Below are 17,010 nucleotides of genomic sequence, written 5' to 3' on the forward strand. Positions count from 1 at the left end.
GGCCTGGGAGTTGAAACGCCATTGAAAGGGGGGGGGTGTGTAATGAGGGATATCCAGCTGCAATAGTACCGGGTTGTGGTCTGATATTGTGCGCGGTAGTACCTGCACCTTTCTTGCCCACAGAGCAACGTCCTTAGACCCCAACCAATAGTCTAGTCTGGACCAACTATTGTGTGATGCTGTGATGTGCGTAGCGCCTGGGTCGTTCGTGTGGTGCAGTCTCCAGATATCCGCTAGCGCCAAGTCCTCTAACATGTGACCCACCATCTGTCTCGACTGTTTGTGCTGTTCTACAGATTGTAAAGAGCGGTCTAGACCGTCCTGTAGTGTCACATTCCAGTCTCCCCCGCATAGTATGTGCGTGCTCGCATGTGTCTGTAAGTGGCCCCAAACTTCACGGTAGAACTCCGGTGCATCAATATTTGGTCCGTATACATTAAGGAGTGTTATGTGTTGGCCCCTCAGTGTGCCCGTCACCAGCACATACCTGCCAGTGGGGTCCTGTAGTACGTGCTTCTCCTCAAAGGCGATCCCTTTCTTGAGCAGTATTATCACCCCCCTTGAATAAGATGAGTATGAGGCTCTGTAGGATGAACCCGCCCATCTCGACCCCAATGTAGCGTGAGTGTTCGGCGCTAGATGTGACTCTTGCAGGAAAGCTATATCTATATTCCATCTAGTGAGGCTGGCAAATACCTGTCTGATTTTCTGAGGGCGCGAGAGACCCCGCACATTCCAAGTAAGAACGTTTAAACCGTTTCTGCCTGTGTTACTAGAACCTGTGTTCCTCAAATGATATAATACCACTCATACCTGTACTCTCCAAGAACACACCCGGAGTCCGACCCCATTCATCAAAGTCATCGTAAGTTACATTCACCACATCTCTCAGTGTATATCCAAATAACGTGTACATTTGTGATACTATCGGTCTTTCCAAACAGTCAAATACCCCCCCATCCCTCATCCCGCCCACTCCAGCATCCCCAACCTGCCGAAGCCATATCCCTTCAGAGCACATTCCCTTCAACCATTTAAACAACAACTTGGTGCTCATAGCAAAACTCATGTCGGGTATTACCCTCATGGAGGACCGCCAGAGGCACAACTTACACCCGGTGTACAGGTGCGGGCGATACTAGTAAGAATCGGGATAGTCGCAATGTGTGTGTCCATTAAACCATTGGCCCTCCGACCCTCCCGCATCCCCCATTCAGATGCAGGCAGTGGAGCAGTCATACAGGAGATATAGCCGTACGTAGCGATGAGCAGGCACCCATGGATGGGATGTGACCTAGGAATGCTACAGTAGTACACCCCCCCCACATCTCCACCGTCTGGCTATATAGAGTACGCTAATCAGCAACTTACAGACGCTATGCATTTTCATTTGTCCATGCCCTGCAATGTGAAATGTTTCTCAACGTTCCAAGGTTTATCACCACCCACGATGTTCCAACTATCCAGAGGTGAAAGCGCGGCAACAAGGCCTAGCCACGGGTAGCAGTTATTGTTCAGTGCAGGGGTGTAGTCCAGTCCTCGACAACCCCGCCCCCCCCCCGCCTGACCGATTTCCAGTGGCAAATGGCAACGCATACACCTCACCTCTGGTGGATTCGTAGCCGGCCGCTTCTCGCAGTTCAGTAGTAGTACTCAGCGGCCATCCGATTAGATGCACTCGTCGCCGTAGTTTGATGCCTTCCTCACGCCGTATCAATCCGAGTCTCTATTCTGATCGTTTTGGGATGCCGACCTCGCCTCACGCTGTGCTGTCTTAACAAAGTCAAGGGCCGCTTTGGGTGTCGCCAGTATAACCGCCTGTTCCTTCCATACTACTCGAAGGCGGGCAGGGTATAACATAGAGTATACAATATTCAACTCTCTCAGCTTAGCCTTTACTGTCGCGTATTCTTTACGTGCTTGTTGAACAGCAACTGTGTGGTCGGGGTAGAACTCCAGAGTGTTGCCTTGGTGGGTGATTCTGCCCTTCTCCCTTGCAAGCCGGAGGATCGTGTCCCTGTCTCGATAATTGAGGATGCGCGCCACAATTGGCCTGGGTGTAGCACCGGGCGGTGGTTTGGGGCCTAGCGACCTGTGGGCTCTTTCCACAATGAAGATCTGCGACAGGGCTTCCGTCCCAAAGATATCCTTGCACAACCCCTCTACGTAGTGTTCCATACGGCCTGTGTTGGTCGATTCCGGCAGGCCCGCGATTCGCACGTTGTTACGCCTGGAGCGCGCTTCCAAATCTTCCTCCTTCGCTCTTATCACCTGTAGAATCCGTTCCATTCCGGTGCATTTCGTGGTGGACGTTCGTGCCTCATCCTCTACAGCTGATATCCTTGTTTCGGCCTCATCTAGTCGTTCACCATGTTTTTCTTGTCGAGCCGCCATGCCATCCATCCTGCACGTCAAATTGTCCAATTTGCCATTAATATCCTGAAGATTTGATTGAATGGCCAAAAGTATCTTCTCCATGTTAGTGGTTTGCGGCGATTCTGAAGACCCTCCGGGTTCTGCCAAATCGTCTGCAGGTTTCGACGCTCTCCTGTTGTCGAAGGTAAGTTTCTGCTGCTGCTTGTCCGGCTTCCCCATGATAGTGGCCGGTGACTGTACTTTCTTCCGCGCGGGTCCAGACGCCCTCGTGATTCTGACCGTCGTCGCCGTGGTTCCCTTACAGCGAGAGCCCGCAGCAGCAAATGAGGACAGGTGCGCGTCCGTTCTGGTCACCACCAGTTGATTTTGCGCCAGAACGTGACGATTGTGTATATCATGCGGTCAGTGGCAGCCCAGGAGCAGCCCAGGAGCAGCCCAACGTTGTCCGGATAGCTTTGGTCGCATTAGTGGGGTGCTCTGCCTCGCCCCCAGTCCCACAAATCTCCTGCCAGCGCCCAGTGCAGTGGGAATCCACTTCTCAAGATGTGAGTGCGGGTGGGAACAGGACGTTAGCGTGATGTCATCCCCAGACTCAAAAGCCACATGCTAGGGCGCCCTTCAGTCCTCCACCGAGCATCGCTGGTCCGGTAGCGCGGAAAGCACAACAGTAGCCCGCCAGCTTCATTACAAAGAGCCCGCCATTTCTTCAAGAGGCGCCGCCATCTTGTCAGGCACCCGGCCGGAGATAAGCTCTGCTCTGCCGGCGTTTTCAATGACAGCGGCAACTCAGAGCAACAACGCTGAACTGGGCAGTATTCGCTCACCTCCGGCTGTGAATTTCGGGCTATTCTGGCATTCAGCTGCGAGCTCCGCGCTGTAATCCCAAGCGATGTCGGTTGCTGGCGGCCATTTTGTCAGGCAGTCCCGTTCCTCCGCGATGTAAACGGAATATTCCTTCACGGCGGGAGCGGACACCGCAGCGGTCCGGGTCAGTTTTTGCTCCCTATCTTCCCATTTATTTTGGTAGTCGTGTTGCGAGGGATGGTGGGCTTTCAGCGGCAATGGATCACATTGTGTGTGATCGCCCGGCGGAGCTGCATGTCAGGCAGCCATTCCGCTGTGCGCCGATCTGGAGCTCAATGTTTTGTTCCTCAAGGGCTGTCGAGCGCTGCCACAGATGTTCCTGGTCTTCCGTGCGCGTGTCCACGGTCCTCTCCAGGCTATCCACACGGTCCCCCAGCTCCGTGACCTCCCTCTAAAGCTCGGTAACGCATGAATGTACCTCAGTTCTCAGGGAGCCGATCTCTGCCTTGAGGTCAGACATAAAGGCGGCCATGAATGCCTGTGTGACCGGCGGGGAGTCCGTCGCCCCTCGGGATGGGCCCTCCCCGGCCGACGGTGCCCCAGCTTTGCCCCACATGGCCGTCACAGTGTTATCCTTAGGGGCCGTCGCCGGTTCAGCCCTGGTGCCCCTATTCGTGCGCGTCATCGTCCGTCGTGGTCAGGAGAGGTTGCTGTAGGCCGCTGATCGCCTCTGTAGCTTGGTGTCCCCACTCAAAATAGCATGTAAGAGCAAGGCCAGGAGGGGAGGAACGCAGGGGTAGCACACAGGCGTGGAGCCCCAAGAGGCAGCCCGCACCCCAGATAGTCAAGGGCCCAAAGTTCCAGTCACTCAGCCCTCGCAACAGCGGGCCCCAGCACCCCCCCAGAGCAATTGAAGCAGGCCGGGGCCAACCGGGCAACAGTACCTCGTGGCCGGTCAGTCCGGCGCAGGGTGATCCTTCCGCTCCAGACCCTCAGTCAGGGGTCAACGTCGTTGGGGTAGCCCTCGCCAACAGTACGCCACTTAATCAGAGCAGCGGGCACCCCACACCACCAGGGCACCGTGCACCGCCTTTTCCTGTGCCTTGCCGGCGATAACAAGGGAAGCTCGCTGAGATCCGGTCCGCTCGGGCGCCAGCAGGGGATCGCAGAGGGAAAGACTGCACCAGGACGTTGCTACGATCGGCAGCCCACCGCCGTGTTCCTCCGCCGTGGTAGTCCGCCGTGGTTCTGCACACCCAATGCGCAGGCCGGGAAGATGGCGGGCGCCGTCTGCTCTGAATTGTGCCCCGGGGGTACCTCCTACGCCGGAGCACCGTCCGGCCCCCGGTCGCAGCTCTGCCCCTCTCTCCGGAATGCCGCGGAGAACGGGATCTCCCAGAGGTCAGTCCCCGGCCCGGACAGCAAGCCCAGGACCTCCGTTTCAGTGCCTCAAAAAGGCGGGCGCCGATCGCGCCAGGCACACAAGCCGTCAGGAAGACGCAGCCAGGTCGTTCCCCCCCCTCCGGTGGGTCTGTGTGCAATCCGGCCAGTCTCGTCTCGCTGTAGGGGCAAAAGAGGGCAGGCAGACGTCCGTCGGTGCCCCACCACGTCTGTCCGGAGTCGGCAGCAAGTCGCCTCCGCGGCGTACCAAGATGGCGGAGAGGCGGGTTCCGTCCGCGCCAAGCCGTCCGCTCGCCCAGGGCGACTCACAGGGCACTTCCACGGAGTTGCCGCTCCTGGAAACCCGACCACAGCCTGCTAGCACTTAGGGGTATAGCGGGGAGAGTCTGGGTACCCCAAAATCCGCCTTGATAGCATATGAATAGGCCAAAGGCGGCAGGAGCTCCACAAGAGCACGTCTGCTCACATCGCCGCTCAAGCCACGCCCCCTGTTTTGTGATTTTGAGGGATAGCTAAGGGATTGAGAAATGATATTGGAAGGGAGGGGGCAATAGGGGTTTGTTTGTTTGTTACAAATCTGCCCCATTTAATGCTAATTTTCATTTTTCTTCACAGTATATACACTCGGCTGATATCATCCATAGGGTAGGTTTGCATGTTTAAATTTCTGATTTTCTACTTCCTCTTCGTGCATGAATTTAAGAAATCCTCATGAAAGTATAATTTCTGTTGCAGATAATTTTAAAGGATCAGATTGAGAGCATGAGGGGTTGTGTACCTTTGTATCATGTGGCCCTCATGGCAAATTATATTTAGCGTGGGCGAGCTTGTGTAGAAGCGTCCAGTTGTGGCAAGTATGTAGAAGCTCACATATGCTACCAGCATGATACTGTAAAAAATTCATGGGCCAAAATTAAAGGCATATACCTGTACCTCAAGCTTGGAAGTGCCCAGGGATTATAAGTGTATTAGAGGCTCAAATGTACATTTTTACCAACGTGGACCTAACAATTGTAGGTTTGTTTACACAATTAAGAGTTGGGGTGCATGTTTGTGTTAGCATGTAAAGGCACTAAGTGTCACAGCCACATTGGAGACTATTGGATTGTGAGAACCTGGTGAGTATTTGAGGCATCTATTGAGTTTGTGAGGTCCATATCACGTGCAAGCATTCAGAGACCCACTTCTGTATTTTCTTTAGCTTGTAAGCAGCAGTGGAGTTATGCATTCTTGGATATTTCCATGTTATCTCTTATTATCTTATTCTCTCTGCTTATCTTTCTAGGACCTAAAGCCGAGTAATCTGGCTGTAAACGAGGACTGTGAGCTGAAGGTGAGGTGCTGGCACACATAACTCATGGCTCTATTCCACAAAATGTAGAATATTAACAAGTTGTTCTGCAATAATAGTGTTTTTCAGGATCCTGTATGATGTTGCAGGCTTGTCTGAACTCTTTTGTGCGCACATTTTGGGGACTTATTGTATTTCTCATAGCACACTGATTGATCATAAGAGCTCTAAATGTTTTATGCTTGGTTCGTAACTTTTGACGTGTGTGCATCCTCTTTAGATTTTCTAATTTATAATTGGTGCAGTTTAGGCATTTCACTTCCTAAGATGCCATTCAGAATAGTTTCGTTCTCTGATTGAGCACAGACTATATTTAAATCAGACTTCAAATGAGGACACAGTTTAGATCAGTTTAGCTCAGTTTGTGCTGCATGCAAATCTATCCAATCGTTGTGGAGTCACTAAAGACATTAAAAGTGTTGATTTGGGAAAATTAAGTGTGTTCGCTGTGTCTGTAGTTTTAATCACAGTCCAATTCCACAAAACAAATACTTTTTTTAACAACTTTACTTGAAGTTTTTTTTTCCAGTCAATACATGGTATTATTCTAGGTAATACAGTGAGAAAGAACAGTAGAGTTGGGGATGGAATAGCAACTCACATTTCCCCAAATATTACTTATCCAAATACAGCTTAAACTTGTCGATGGTTTGTTACAGAGTTTGTAGATTTTTGGCGCTGTTCACTCAAGGTGGCTATCCTAGGTGTAAGACAAGAACTGAAATTAGCTGTGGGCTGTCTTGATATGTCTGGAAAGGCTCCCTTATATTTTTCAAACGTCAGCACGTCATCTCTAGGTATGGATGTTACCCTCTCAATCAGATATGAATTTCAAACATTGACCCACCGCAAGCCTGATGTGTGTTGGTCCGGGGCTTTCCATTTCAGAAGTTGTGTAATCAGTTTGCCTGTTTGCGTTGAGAAAGGATATGTGCCCTCTTCATCACGTCCACCTGCAGTACCATGAGGGTATTCATCTGTAGTTGAATATTTGCTGTATCTTTTATGAGGGACAGGACTTATGTCCAAAACTTCTCCACACCCCCAGCACACATGGGAAACAGATAGATGTGATTTTCTGTGCTCTCGCTGCATTGTTCCAGTGAATAGTCTGATATTTGTTTTTGTTATAACGGATGCTTGTAGGGGTCCCTCAGTGTTATGGTTCATTTAATGGTATTTTGCGTAATTCTTTTTGTAGCCAGTACCATTGTCTGTCTTTAATGGCAGGGAACCAAACTAGAGCCAATGTTGAATGTGTTACTTGTTATCTGTTTGTTTCTGGGGCTCCCATTCCTTGTAAATCAATGGGTCTGTAAAAAATATTCATGCCAACCTGTGTTTTCTTATTGTACCATATTAATAATGTTTTTTTCAGAAATTCCCAATCCACTCGATCAATAGGCTTCTTAGCATCGAGCGAGAGGAGTAGTAGATGGGTGCTGTTTCTAGAGGCTTTTGCCATAATATTAAGGGACAATTTAACCTCACCACCTGTCTCGCTGTATCAGATGAAGCTCACTTTGTAATGCACAATTACCATAGAGCATATACGTTTGTCCTTGTTGTGAGAATTTTGCTGAAAACTTTAAATTGGCTGCTTAGCAAAGCAGTCAGTCTATAAGACCAACAGGTCTCTGGGTCCTTGCCAGTTTTAAGAAGTACTGGGGTGGATTCTATCATGTCTGGGGTTGCTGAGTTAGATTTGATATAGTAATTGAATACTTTTGCTATAGGATAATTATATTTCTTGAGGATACTACATCCTCCCACAGATTCGTCACTGCCCTTCTCGTCCTCTGATTAATTAGTGCTGAGGAGAAGATCAGAGAGTATGCAAGTGTGCTTACGCTGTTTTGTTACTGTTGTAAAAGCTCTTTCGGTTCCTCTGAACTCCTCCATGGGGTATGGAAATCATTGAGGGGGAAATAACTCCAGTGTAGCAGTCAATGCCATAAGTAGTTTGATGTTATCATATCCAAGGTGGAAGCAGCCATGTTGAACTTCTTGGTTTCCACATGACTATGCTGGATAGCTGTTGTTGTGGCAGAGGTTTTCTGTATCCAGTCTGATACCTACAGGATGTTCATAATGTAATTAATCAATGTGGTGATAGAGTATACACCAGATATATTGTTATTGAATCGCAAGTAGTTTTTTCTGTATAACATTAATGGTGGCTGTGTGGGTCTATGGAGGTTGTTGTATTGGCGTTTATTGGGGTGTGTGTTGCTGTGTTGTAATTGTTGCGAGTGTTCACTACTGTCTGTGTTTGGTGCATTAAGATTCTTGTATTGGTGTACAATGGTGTGTAAGGATGTATGTTGGTGTCTGTGTGGCCATGTGTTTATTTATTCAAAGTTTTATATAGCGCGAACAGGATCCTTACAGATATCAGAGCGCTTCACAAAGACAGGGTAGGGGCAGTAGAGATAATGGGAACAGTATGATAGTCAATAACATGGTAATAACATGGATAATAAAAACATACATAAAACCAATCCAAATACAATCCATTAAGGAAGTAATATAGGACAGCATAAGTCATTGATCCCACTACAGAGGTGTTCAGGAGGATCAGTAAACCAACGTGTATCCGGTCTTGGTCGGTAGTAAGAGAGTAGCGTAGTAATGCCCCCAACAAGTAGCGTATAGTGCCAAGGGATAGGGTGAGCAGTGACATGAACCAATGCAGAGTCTCTGAACCAACCTCTATAACGATCAGGAGATCTTGGCCAGAAGGATTGTTTTCACCTCTTTCTTGAAGAGTGCAGTGGAGGAGATCAGCCTTGTTTCAGGCGGGAGCGCATTCCAGATCCTGGGTGCCATTCCTGAGAAGGAGCGCTTGTAAGTTTTCACTTTCCGGAATCTACGAGGTTTCAGGAGTAGATTTTTTGTACTCCTATTGGATCTCGAACCTCCTGATATAGACAGCTTTTGGGCGAGGTAGTTGGGTGCCTTGTGGTGTACGGCCGCGTGTGTCATCACTGCAATTTTTAGCTGTATTCTGGCTTCAAAAGGCAGCCATTTTAGAGACTTTAAGTCTGGGGATATGTGCGAATGCTTTCTAGATCCAGTAATGAGTCTCGCGGCAGCGTTCAGGGAGGCTCTTAAAGGTGCTGTTGTGGATAGCGGGAGACCGCTGAGGGCCGCAATTCCATAGTCTATTCGAGGGATGACTAAAGCCTGTACAGCCGTTTGGAAGTCTTTGGCCGGGAGGAAAGGTTTAATTTTCCTCAGCGTGTTAATTTGGAAATTAGCTGCTTTTGTGGCATTGCTGACGTGCTGCTGCATGTTGAGCCTTGCGTCGAGTGTGATGCCTAGGGATTTCGCCGAGTCCACGATGGTAGGTTGGACATTGAGTGCTGTTAGGTTGTTGAGCCAGGTCTGGGTGGTGGAGATTTTCGCCGGAGGTGAGATGAGTAGGAACTCAGTTTTCAGGGCATTTAGTTTGAGGTGATTAACGGCCAGCCAGGATTGGGTGTTGATAAGCGTGGAGTTCAGATGTTTGATATCTTCCGGGGATTGTAACTTTAGATAGAGTTGTGTGTCATCAGCGTACATATGAAATTGAACATTGGATGCTTGAAGCAAGGTGGCGAGCGGTTCCATAACGAGGTTGAACAGTGTGGGGGAGAGGGAGGATCCTTGTGGGACACCTAGATCTGCAGGCACAGGTGTAGATAGCACATTGTCGATCTTGAACCTCTGAGACCGGTTGTGAAGGAAGGACGAAAACCACTTGAGAACAGTTCCCGATAGCCCCATTCTAGTACTTAGCAGCTCCAGCAAATTCTCATGCTTGACCGTGTCAAATGCTGAGGAGAGGTCAAGAAGGATGAGGAGGCAGGACTCATTGCGGTCCAGAATTTGGAGGGCATCATCAGTTATGTGTGTCATTGCTGTTTCCGTGCTATGTTTCGCTCTGAAGCCTGATTGATGAGGGTTGAGGAGGTCAAATTGATCAATGTGTTTTGTTAGTTGGAGTTGGACACATTTCTCCAGCAGTTTGGCCAGGGTGGGGATATTGGTGATGGGCCGATAGTTGTTTAGGTCAGCCGGATCAGCTGTAGGTTTCTTGAGTATAGGCGTGACTTGCCCCACCTTAAGGGAGTCTGGAATGTGGCCTTGTTGCAGAGAGCTGTTGATGATCTTGGTCCAGAGAGGGAGGAGCAAGGGGATAAAGTCTTTTACAGCATTAGCAGGTAGAGGGTCTGAGAGGTGATTAGAGGGCTTCAAGGTGTAGAGCAGTTTGTGAATTGCTTCTTCCGAGTAGGTATCGAAGTGCTGCCAGGAGGCCTTGTTTTTAGGTTGAGTGTCTGCCATTCTGGTGTGGTTGGGGTATCTGCTTACATCCAAGATGAGGTCATTTCTTATGTTGTCAGTCTTTAGTTTAAAGAAAGCAGAGAAGGCTTCACAGTGTGGGGTGTCATTTGTTGTGCTGTTTGATTGAGTGGGTTGTGCCTTTGTTTGAGTCTTGATAAGCTCGAACAGCTTTCTTGGCCTGTTCTTCGCTTGGTCCAACTGGCGGCTGAAGAAATCCGACTTTGTGCGCTTTATTTTCCTAAAGTAGGCATTTCTCTTGTTCTTAAGCTTTCTGAGATGCAGTGCTGAGGGATCCGATCTCCAGGTGCGCTCTGCCATTCGCATATTACGCCTTTCGTCATTGAGACTATCATCATACCAGGGGTTAGACATTTTGGTGGAGACTCTCTTCAGTTGCAGAGGGGCGACTTCATTGACTATTGTATTCATAGAGTCAAGGTAGTGGTCAGTCAGTGATTGAACATCTGAGGCCCCTGAAGGGGGAAGGAGGAGGTTGCCGATGTGGGGAGGTAGGGTAGAGGGGTTGAGATTCTTCAAATCCCTTTTCCATGTTTTGGTTTTGATTGGTTGAGTAGGGTTAGGTTTAACTTTTTCGTTGATAAAGAAGGTGATAATGTGGTGATCTGACCAATCGCAGGGTAGAATCGCCTCTAGTTGAATAGCGTTCTCTTTGGCAATGATGAGATCGAGTATCGCGCCTTTATCGTGTGTTGGTTTATCGCATAGTTGGGTGAGGTCAAGCGCATTGAGGAAAGTTTTTAGACTATTCACCACGGTATCTTTCTGATCGTTCCAGTGGAGATTGAAGTCACCCAGGTAGACTTGAGTGGTCTGCCGACCGGCATTGGAGGTGATCAGGTCCATGAATTGTTGGATGAATATGAGATTGTCACCAGGCGGGTGATAGATGAGATGTAAAGCACAGACTTGTTTGCCCTCACTGGTGATGTCGAGGCAGAGGAGTTCACAGGAGGAAAGGGAGGGGGAGGTGACTTGAGTAACGGAGAGATTGCTCCTAAAAATGCATGCAATTCCCCCGCCCATCTTGCCAGGAGACCTGTCCAGCCTAATGATGTGATAGTTGGGGGGGACTAGTATGTCCATAATCGGGGTAGAGGCTTCAGTGAGCCACGTTTCTGTTAGAATGGCTAAGTCCAGATCCCTTTCTGAGACGAGATCCGCGATGTCGGAGGAATGTCTCTGGGCCGATCTGCAGTTTAATAGGATGCATTTGAGTTTGGGAGAGAGAGGGGTGGACGAGCTTTCTAGTGTGAGGGGAACTTTTCTGAGGTTGTTAGGGACGGAGCCTCTGTTGTTGAGTGTTGGGAGCCTTAGAGGGTTTGTAAGAATTGTGGGTATGGGGATGTGTGAGTTGGAAAAGTCTTTTACCGGACCTGGGCCATAAGAGCGCAGGAGAGAGCATAGGTCGCGGTCCGACAAGGGGTTGAGAACACGACGGGGGCGGCGGCAATTATTGCGAACGGGGATAGTAGTCCATTGATGGTGTCGTCGAGGGCGAGGGTATGTAGGGAGGGTGCGTCGTTTGTAGGGTAGTGGGATGGTGGGAGGTAGACTGGGCTGTGAGGAGAGAAGGTCTTTGATTGTATGGATGTCTTTTTTGATTTGTAAGATTTCCTCTTTGACTTGTTGGAGGGTGGATAAAGTCAGGTCAGGAGGGACATTGGGGAGGGCGTTGGTGGAGAGAGCCGTTGGTGAGTGGTTGAGTAGTGTGCAGGGGAGCAGGCAGGGTATCAGGGGGGGGGTATACTAGCGTTGTTGCGGGGTTCCGCGGTGCTACTGAGTGGGATGGTATTCACGGTGTGACCGTGTTTGTGGGCGAGGGGTGTGGGTGATGTAGGTGAGACAGGCGGTGGGTGGGAATCATAGGTAGTGACTTCAGTGGGAGACGGTGCCGGTGAGTAGAAGAGTGAGTGAAGGCTGAGGACAGTGGGGGAGACCGGAGGGTAGTGAGGGCTGAGAATAGGAGGTGGGAGAGCAGGGGATGCTAAGGTAAGGGAGGAGGTATGTTCAGTATCTTTTGTTGGGAGGGAGATAGAGTTGTGAGTGGGAGTGGGGAGGGAGCAGGGCAGGGAGAGGTGTCTGCCGCGGGGGGGATGGGTGGATAAACTCCGAGTGATGGTGTGTGCAGATGTAGGCGTGTTGTGAGTGGGAGTTGTTGTGTCAGGTGTGAGAGACTCGTGGGTGGGAGTAGGGAGGGAGATGGGGAGGGGGAGGTGTTTGTCATGGGGGGGATGGAAGGGGGGGGTGGATAAACTTTGGGCGGTGGCTTGTTCAGATGGTGGTGTGTTGTGGGCGGGGGATGTTCTGTCCGGGGGGGGAGGGATGGAGGGGGAATGGGTGGGGATAAGAAGGGTCATGTTAGAGGGGCTGCTAGTATGTGCGGTGGCGTTATTTGTGACTGTCCAAGGGGAGTGGTGGGCGTTAGCAGCAGGTGGGCCATTTACTGGGGTGTTAGGGGTAGAGGTGTAGTAGGTGGTGGCTGCGACGTCAGGGGTGGGAGTGCTGGCGGAGTTCTGAGTGGGGGTCCGCAGCTTGGAGAGGTGCTCTTTGAACTTAGGGAACAGGTTGTCTAGTAGTTCCAGATTCTTGTCCGTGGATTGGATTAAGACAATCCCGGTATTGTATATAGTAATGGTAGACCTGCCAGGGAAGAGGTGGGAAGGTGTGATGGTGAGAGTTAGGCCATGAGCTGTTTTCCTGGTGGTGGAGACTGTGAGTAGGGATAGGAAAGTTTTTCTCCATTGGGCTCTGCGTGAGGTGTGGAAGATAATGTCAGTGTTCAGGGCTCCATTGCCCGGTGAGAAGTAAGTGTCGGCAAAGGGTGTTTCAGGGTGCGCCCTCAAGAAGTTGTGTTTAAAACGTTTAGTGGCATTTTTGGAGAGCGGAGTGGAGGGGTAGTTAATTCTAAACGTGTGCTTGCCGTTAAGCTCCATATTAGAGAGGTTGTGGTGTTAGGAGTAGGAGATGGGACGATAGTACAAGCTGTCAGCCGCTAGTTACAGGGCCAAGGAAGACACTAGTGAGTGTCGCTAGTGATAGCCTATAATATAAATAATATATTGGAATAAAAATAAAATACCTATGCAGGTAGTAAAATACCTGAATCGAAAGTGACAGTAGTGAGTAGTCAAAAATATGTGAGGTACATGTGTCAGTAACAAAATACAATTGCAAACAAAAGTCAAATGCAGAAAAGGTATTCACATTCTGTGCATTACAAATGATCAAGATAAGATAAAGCTAGGAGTGTAATACTGCAATAATAGGCAGACAATCTTTCATATATGAGGTAGCAATCTACGCGATGCATATGATCAAAATATAGGTAGAGGTATAAAATTACAATAATAGGCAGACATTCTTTCACACTAGTCTAAAGTACTAAAGTCCAATAGAGACTAGTCTAAAATGGCCGCCAGGTAGTACAGGTCGAGACAGTAGTCCTCTGTTTGTTGCAGTTGTTTCGATAGCAGGGAAGAGCAGCTTCCCTTCACTAGCATGCAGGCAAGGGGAGATAGAGACATTAGTCCTCTGTCTGCTGCTATTACTTTGAGCACCGGGGATGGGATTACACTTTCGGTTTAAGCAGGCAGAGCTCAAGTCTAGCTGGGAGGAATTCTTATCTCTGTGTGGGGGAGTTGAGCTAAGGGGCCTCGTGGACAACAGAGGTAGGTGGGGGATTTATTGCTACAGTTTTATGACTCCAACCATTTTGAACCAAAGGAGTTAGTTTTTAAAAGAGAGCAGGCGGGTGGGGGAGGTAAATACCTTAGGTTTCTGTGTGCCTGTTAATTTTGCCCGTAGAGTTATAACAGAGCAATGCTTTATCCCATGATGATGATGATCCCTTCCGCTTCGTATAAGTGGTATTTCATTCACTCCTATAAACATGTTCTTCTTTATTTGTTTGTTGAGCTGTGCTTAGCTCTCGCGGGTCCGCGGCTCGGGAGTGTGATGATGTGCCTGTTTTTGCTGGCAACCTGCGTCCCAGGCCCTTCTCAGCCCTCAAGACCGTCAGCGTTCCTCTGCTGGGTGAGGGCGGGAGGGGGGGGGTTGCGTTGTCGTGTCCCGGTTCTGGTCGACAGTGGGGGAGGGTCCGGTGCCTTTTTCGTTGTGTAGAGCGGGATAACCGCTCCGCGCACAGTGCTACCACACTGTGTTGGTATTAATTTAGGTTTATGGTGCTGTCTATTGGCGTATGAAAATTATGAACACAGTTGTGTGATAGAAGTGTCTGGTAATACACAACTATTTGAGTGCACATGTATGAGTGTTTCTGATGGATATGATGGATATGTCTAGCGGCAAATTCCTCTCCTTTTGAAAGACTTCTAGGCATCAGAATGGACACCGAGTGTTGAAATAGCTCTGCTGCCCTCTCCAGTTTCACTGGAATATGACATCATGGAATCGTATACGGTGCGACCTCAACACCTTTTTTTGTTCCACATTGTTGACACGGATCAGGAGATGCGCTTTGGAAATATTCAAAATGTATCTTTTGCAGTGTTTTTTGGGGAGTATGGGTGTGGGTGGTGCAGCTCCCCCTCCCAAATTATAGGAGTTAAACCGTGATCCTGTCAGTCAGGTGTCGCTCTAGAAACTACACAATATTAGCCTGTGGTGCCTAGCGCCCGAGCACGAATCCAGGCAGTTTAACAAATGTGGCCTTGATAATGTCGTCAAGGAGCAACAAATGAAGTTCATCAAGTTGTGGGCCCAAAACATATGCCAAATCTGTCTCTGGTCTTTATCCGGACCACCTCAGCCTTCGGCACTGACTCGCATTAAAACAAATCAGATCCCTGAAGCGGGCCATTTCCAAAAACAAGTTTTGGAAGAACAAACATCCGAAGAGAATCTTCAGTTACTGCTTGAGGGGTAGATCTTCCAGTTAGCAGGTTTGTTTCCCGACTCTGGCCTTGGCGCCCACCTCGGAGCCAGTCTTGGGGGAGATGCAGCTAGTTGTGGCTTTTCTCCTCGCTATTGATGCACCTTTCCTGGCTCTCTCTAGTGCGTCTTTCGGCTCCAAGAAGCCAAATCATCCATCGTTGGTGTCCATGGATCTGCTCAACGACCTGTTGTGTCCGCCTTAAACCAAATATCTTCTACTGATGAAGGCCATTGCCGGTTGCTTTGCCGCCCTCACCATCTATGATGATGCCGGCAACCACTTTGGTTCCTATATAGAAAGTGATGAAATTTCCAAAGGCAATAGCCATCTCAGTTAGGTCCTTATGAAGGGCAGAACAGGTATGTGCCTTTGCCTCATGACCAGTATTATACCAGGTTTGTAGATGGAAGGAGAAAATGGACTCTAGCATGTGTAACGGCAATGTGTTAAAGTGCTAACCAAACATGCCAGCTGGAGCCGCTTCCATGTTTCCATTTCTATCCTATTTTCATTTGTATATTTATTCTGTGTCAGCTTCTGTTACAGCAAATTCACACTGTGTACCTCTGCCCAGCGCTAGCTTAACAAATGTATTCTTGCTTTTCCAGGTTCTGTAAATGTCAGCAGGTCAGTAGTTAGCTGTGCCTGCTCGCACCCCGTCAATGTGCACATACACTCAACCTTCCTTACCAGAAGCCATAATATTACAAGTATGCAGAGTTGGCAGAATGGAAAGGGACATCTCTCGGACACTGAAAGACCTGAGAGAGATTTAGCAAAAATCTGAAAACCTGGCTTTTCCTTTAGGCTCCAGTTGGGGTACCCCTTCCCCCCCCCCCTTTCTCTCCCCTGGGTGATATGAGTGCCATACAAATCTTCAGAATACAGCATAAAATTGCCCCAGTCACAGCTGTCTTATGCAAGCCAGTAGAGGCCCTTGAATTACCTTTGCTGGAGGAGGAGAGTAACACCCAACTCCTCACAGAACGGTGCAGCTAGAATTTGTTTCAGTTTGAACTTCCAAGTTGTCTGCCACCATCGTCCGGCTCCTCTGTTTGCTTTCTTTTACCTCCCCCCACCACACATGAGGAACTTCTTCAGGCTTCCTCTTCCTTGGAAAAGAAACCTCCATCTTTTCTTTGCCCTCTGTTCCTGAAGAAGGAGAGTTAAAAATGATTTAGGCCACAGGGAAAAAGATCCTGTCTTCAAGGAGCCTTAATTCCATGAATGTGACTTGTATTCTGACCCATTACTCCCATTCGGTACATTCAAGAAATGCAACTTGTATTCTGGCCCATTACTCTCATTCAGTGGTGTCATCCATGTGCTCCTGTGTACAAGTCCACCACCAGGCCTTGAGGCATTTTACCAGTTTTTTAGGGGATGCCCAAACCAAACGTATTGACATGGCCTTTGATGGAGCTTGCCTGTCTGTTGAGAAGCCTGACTAGGGCATTGGATCATTTTGAACCAGGTTGAATTATGGCCTTCCCCAACTCACCGGATTCATCAACTGTGCCTTGAGTTCAGGTGATAGTCTCCAGGTGTACCCTTTTGTCTTCGGCAGCCCTTGTGTCCATTGCAGCTGCCCCGGGGAGTTTATATGTTGCGACAAAGGTCATGATGGCTCTGAAGACAGTATTTTATTAATTTTATAGACAAGACATTATCTTTTCTTTTACAAGGTTAGCCAATCGTAGTTTATACAACAGTGTTCAGTCATTTCGAAACATATGCTTAGGTAACCCCATCTGACGTGGTTTAGTGAGAACAAGAAAAAAGATGATAGAAAAAGGCAGGAGAGAAAGGGGTGAAAGTAGGACACAAGAAAGGTTCT

At 48.9% G+C, this 17,010-nt stretch overlaps 1 protein-coding gene across 2 annotated transcripts in view; it reads left to right on the forward strand.

The window, feature by feature from the left end:
• The window catches only part of LOC144755433 (mitogen-activated protein kinase 14), a 519,324-nt gene that overhangs the window by 280,832 nt on the left and 221,482 nt on the right, over window positions 1-17,010 (forward strand). For both annotated transcript variants that reach the window (XM_078644343.1, XM_078644344.1), the window contains exons 5-6: window positions 5,197-5,226; window positions 5,867-5,914. In XM_078644343.1, coding sequence (XP_078500469.1) covers window positions 5,197-5,226; window positions 5,867-5,914 — 78 coding nt within the window. The remainder of the gene's footprint in view (window positions 1-5,196; window positions 5,227-5,866; window positions 5,915-17,010) is intronic.

This window comes from Lissotriton helveticus, chromosome 5_1, assembly GCF_964261635.1.
Source record: "Lissotriton helveticus chromosome 5_1, aLisHel1.1, whole genome shotgun sequence".
In the NCBI taxonomy this organism is placed as follows: domain Eukaryota; kingdom Metazoa; phylum Chordata; class Amphibia; order Caudata; family Salamandridae; genus Lissotriton; species Lissotriton helveticus.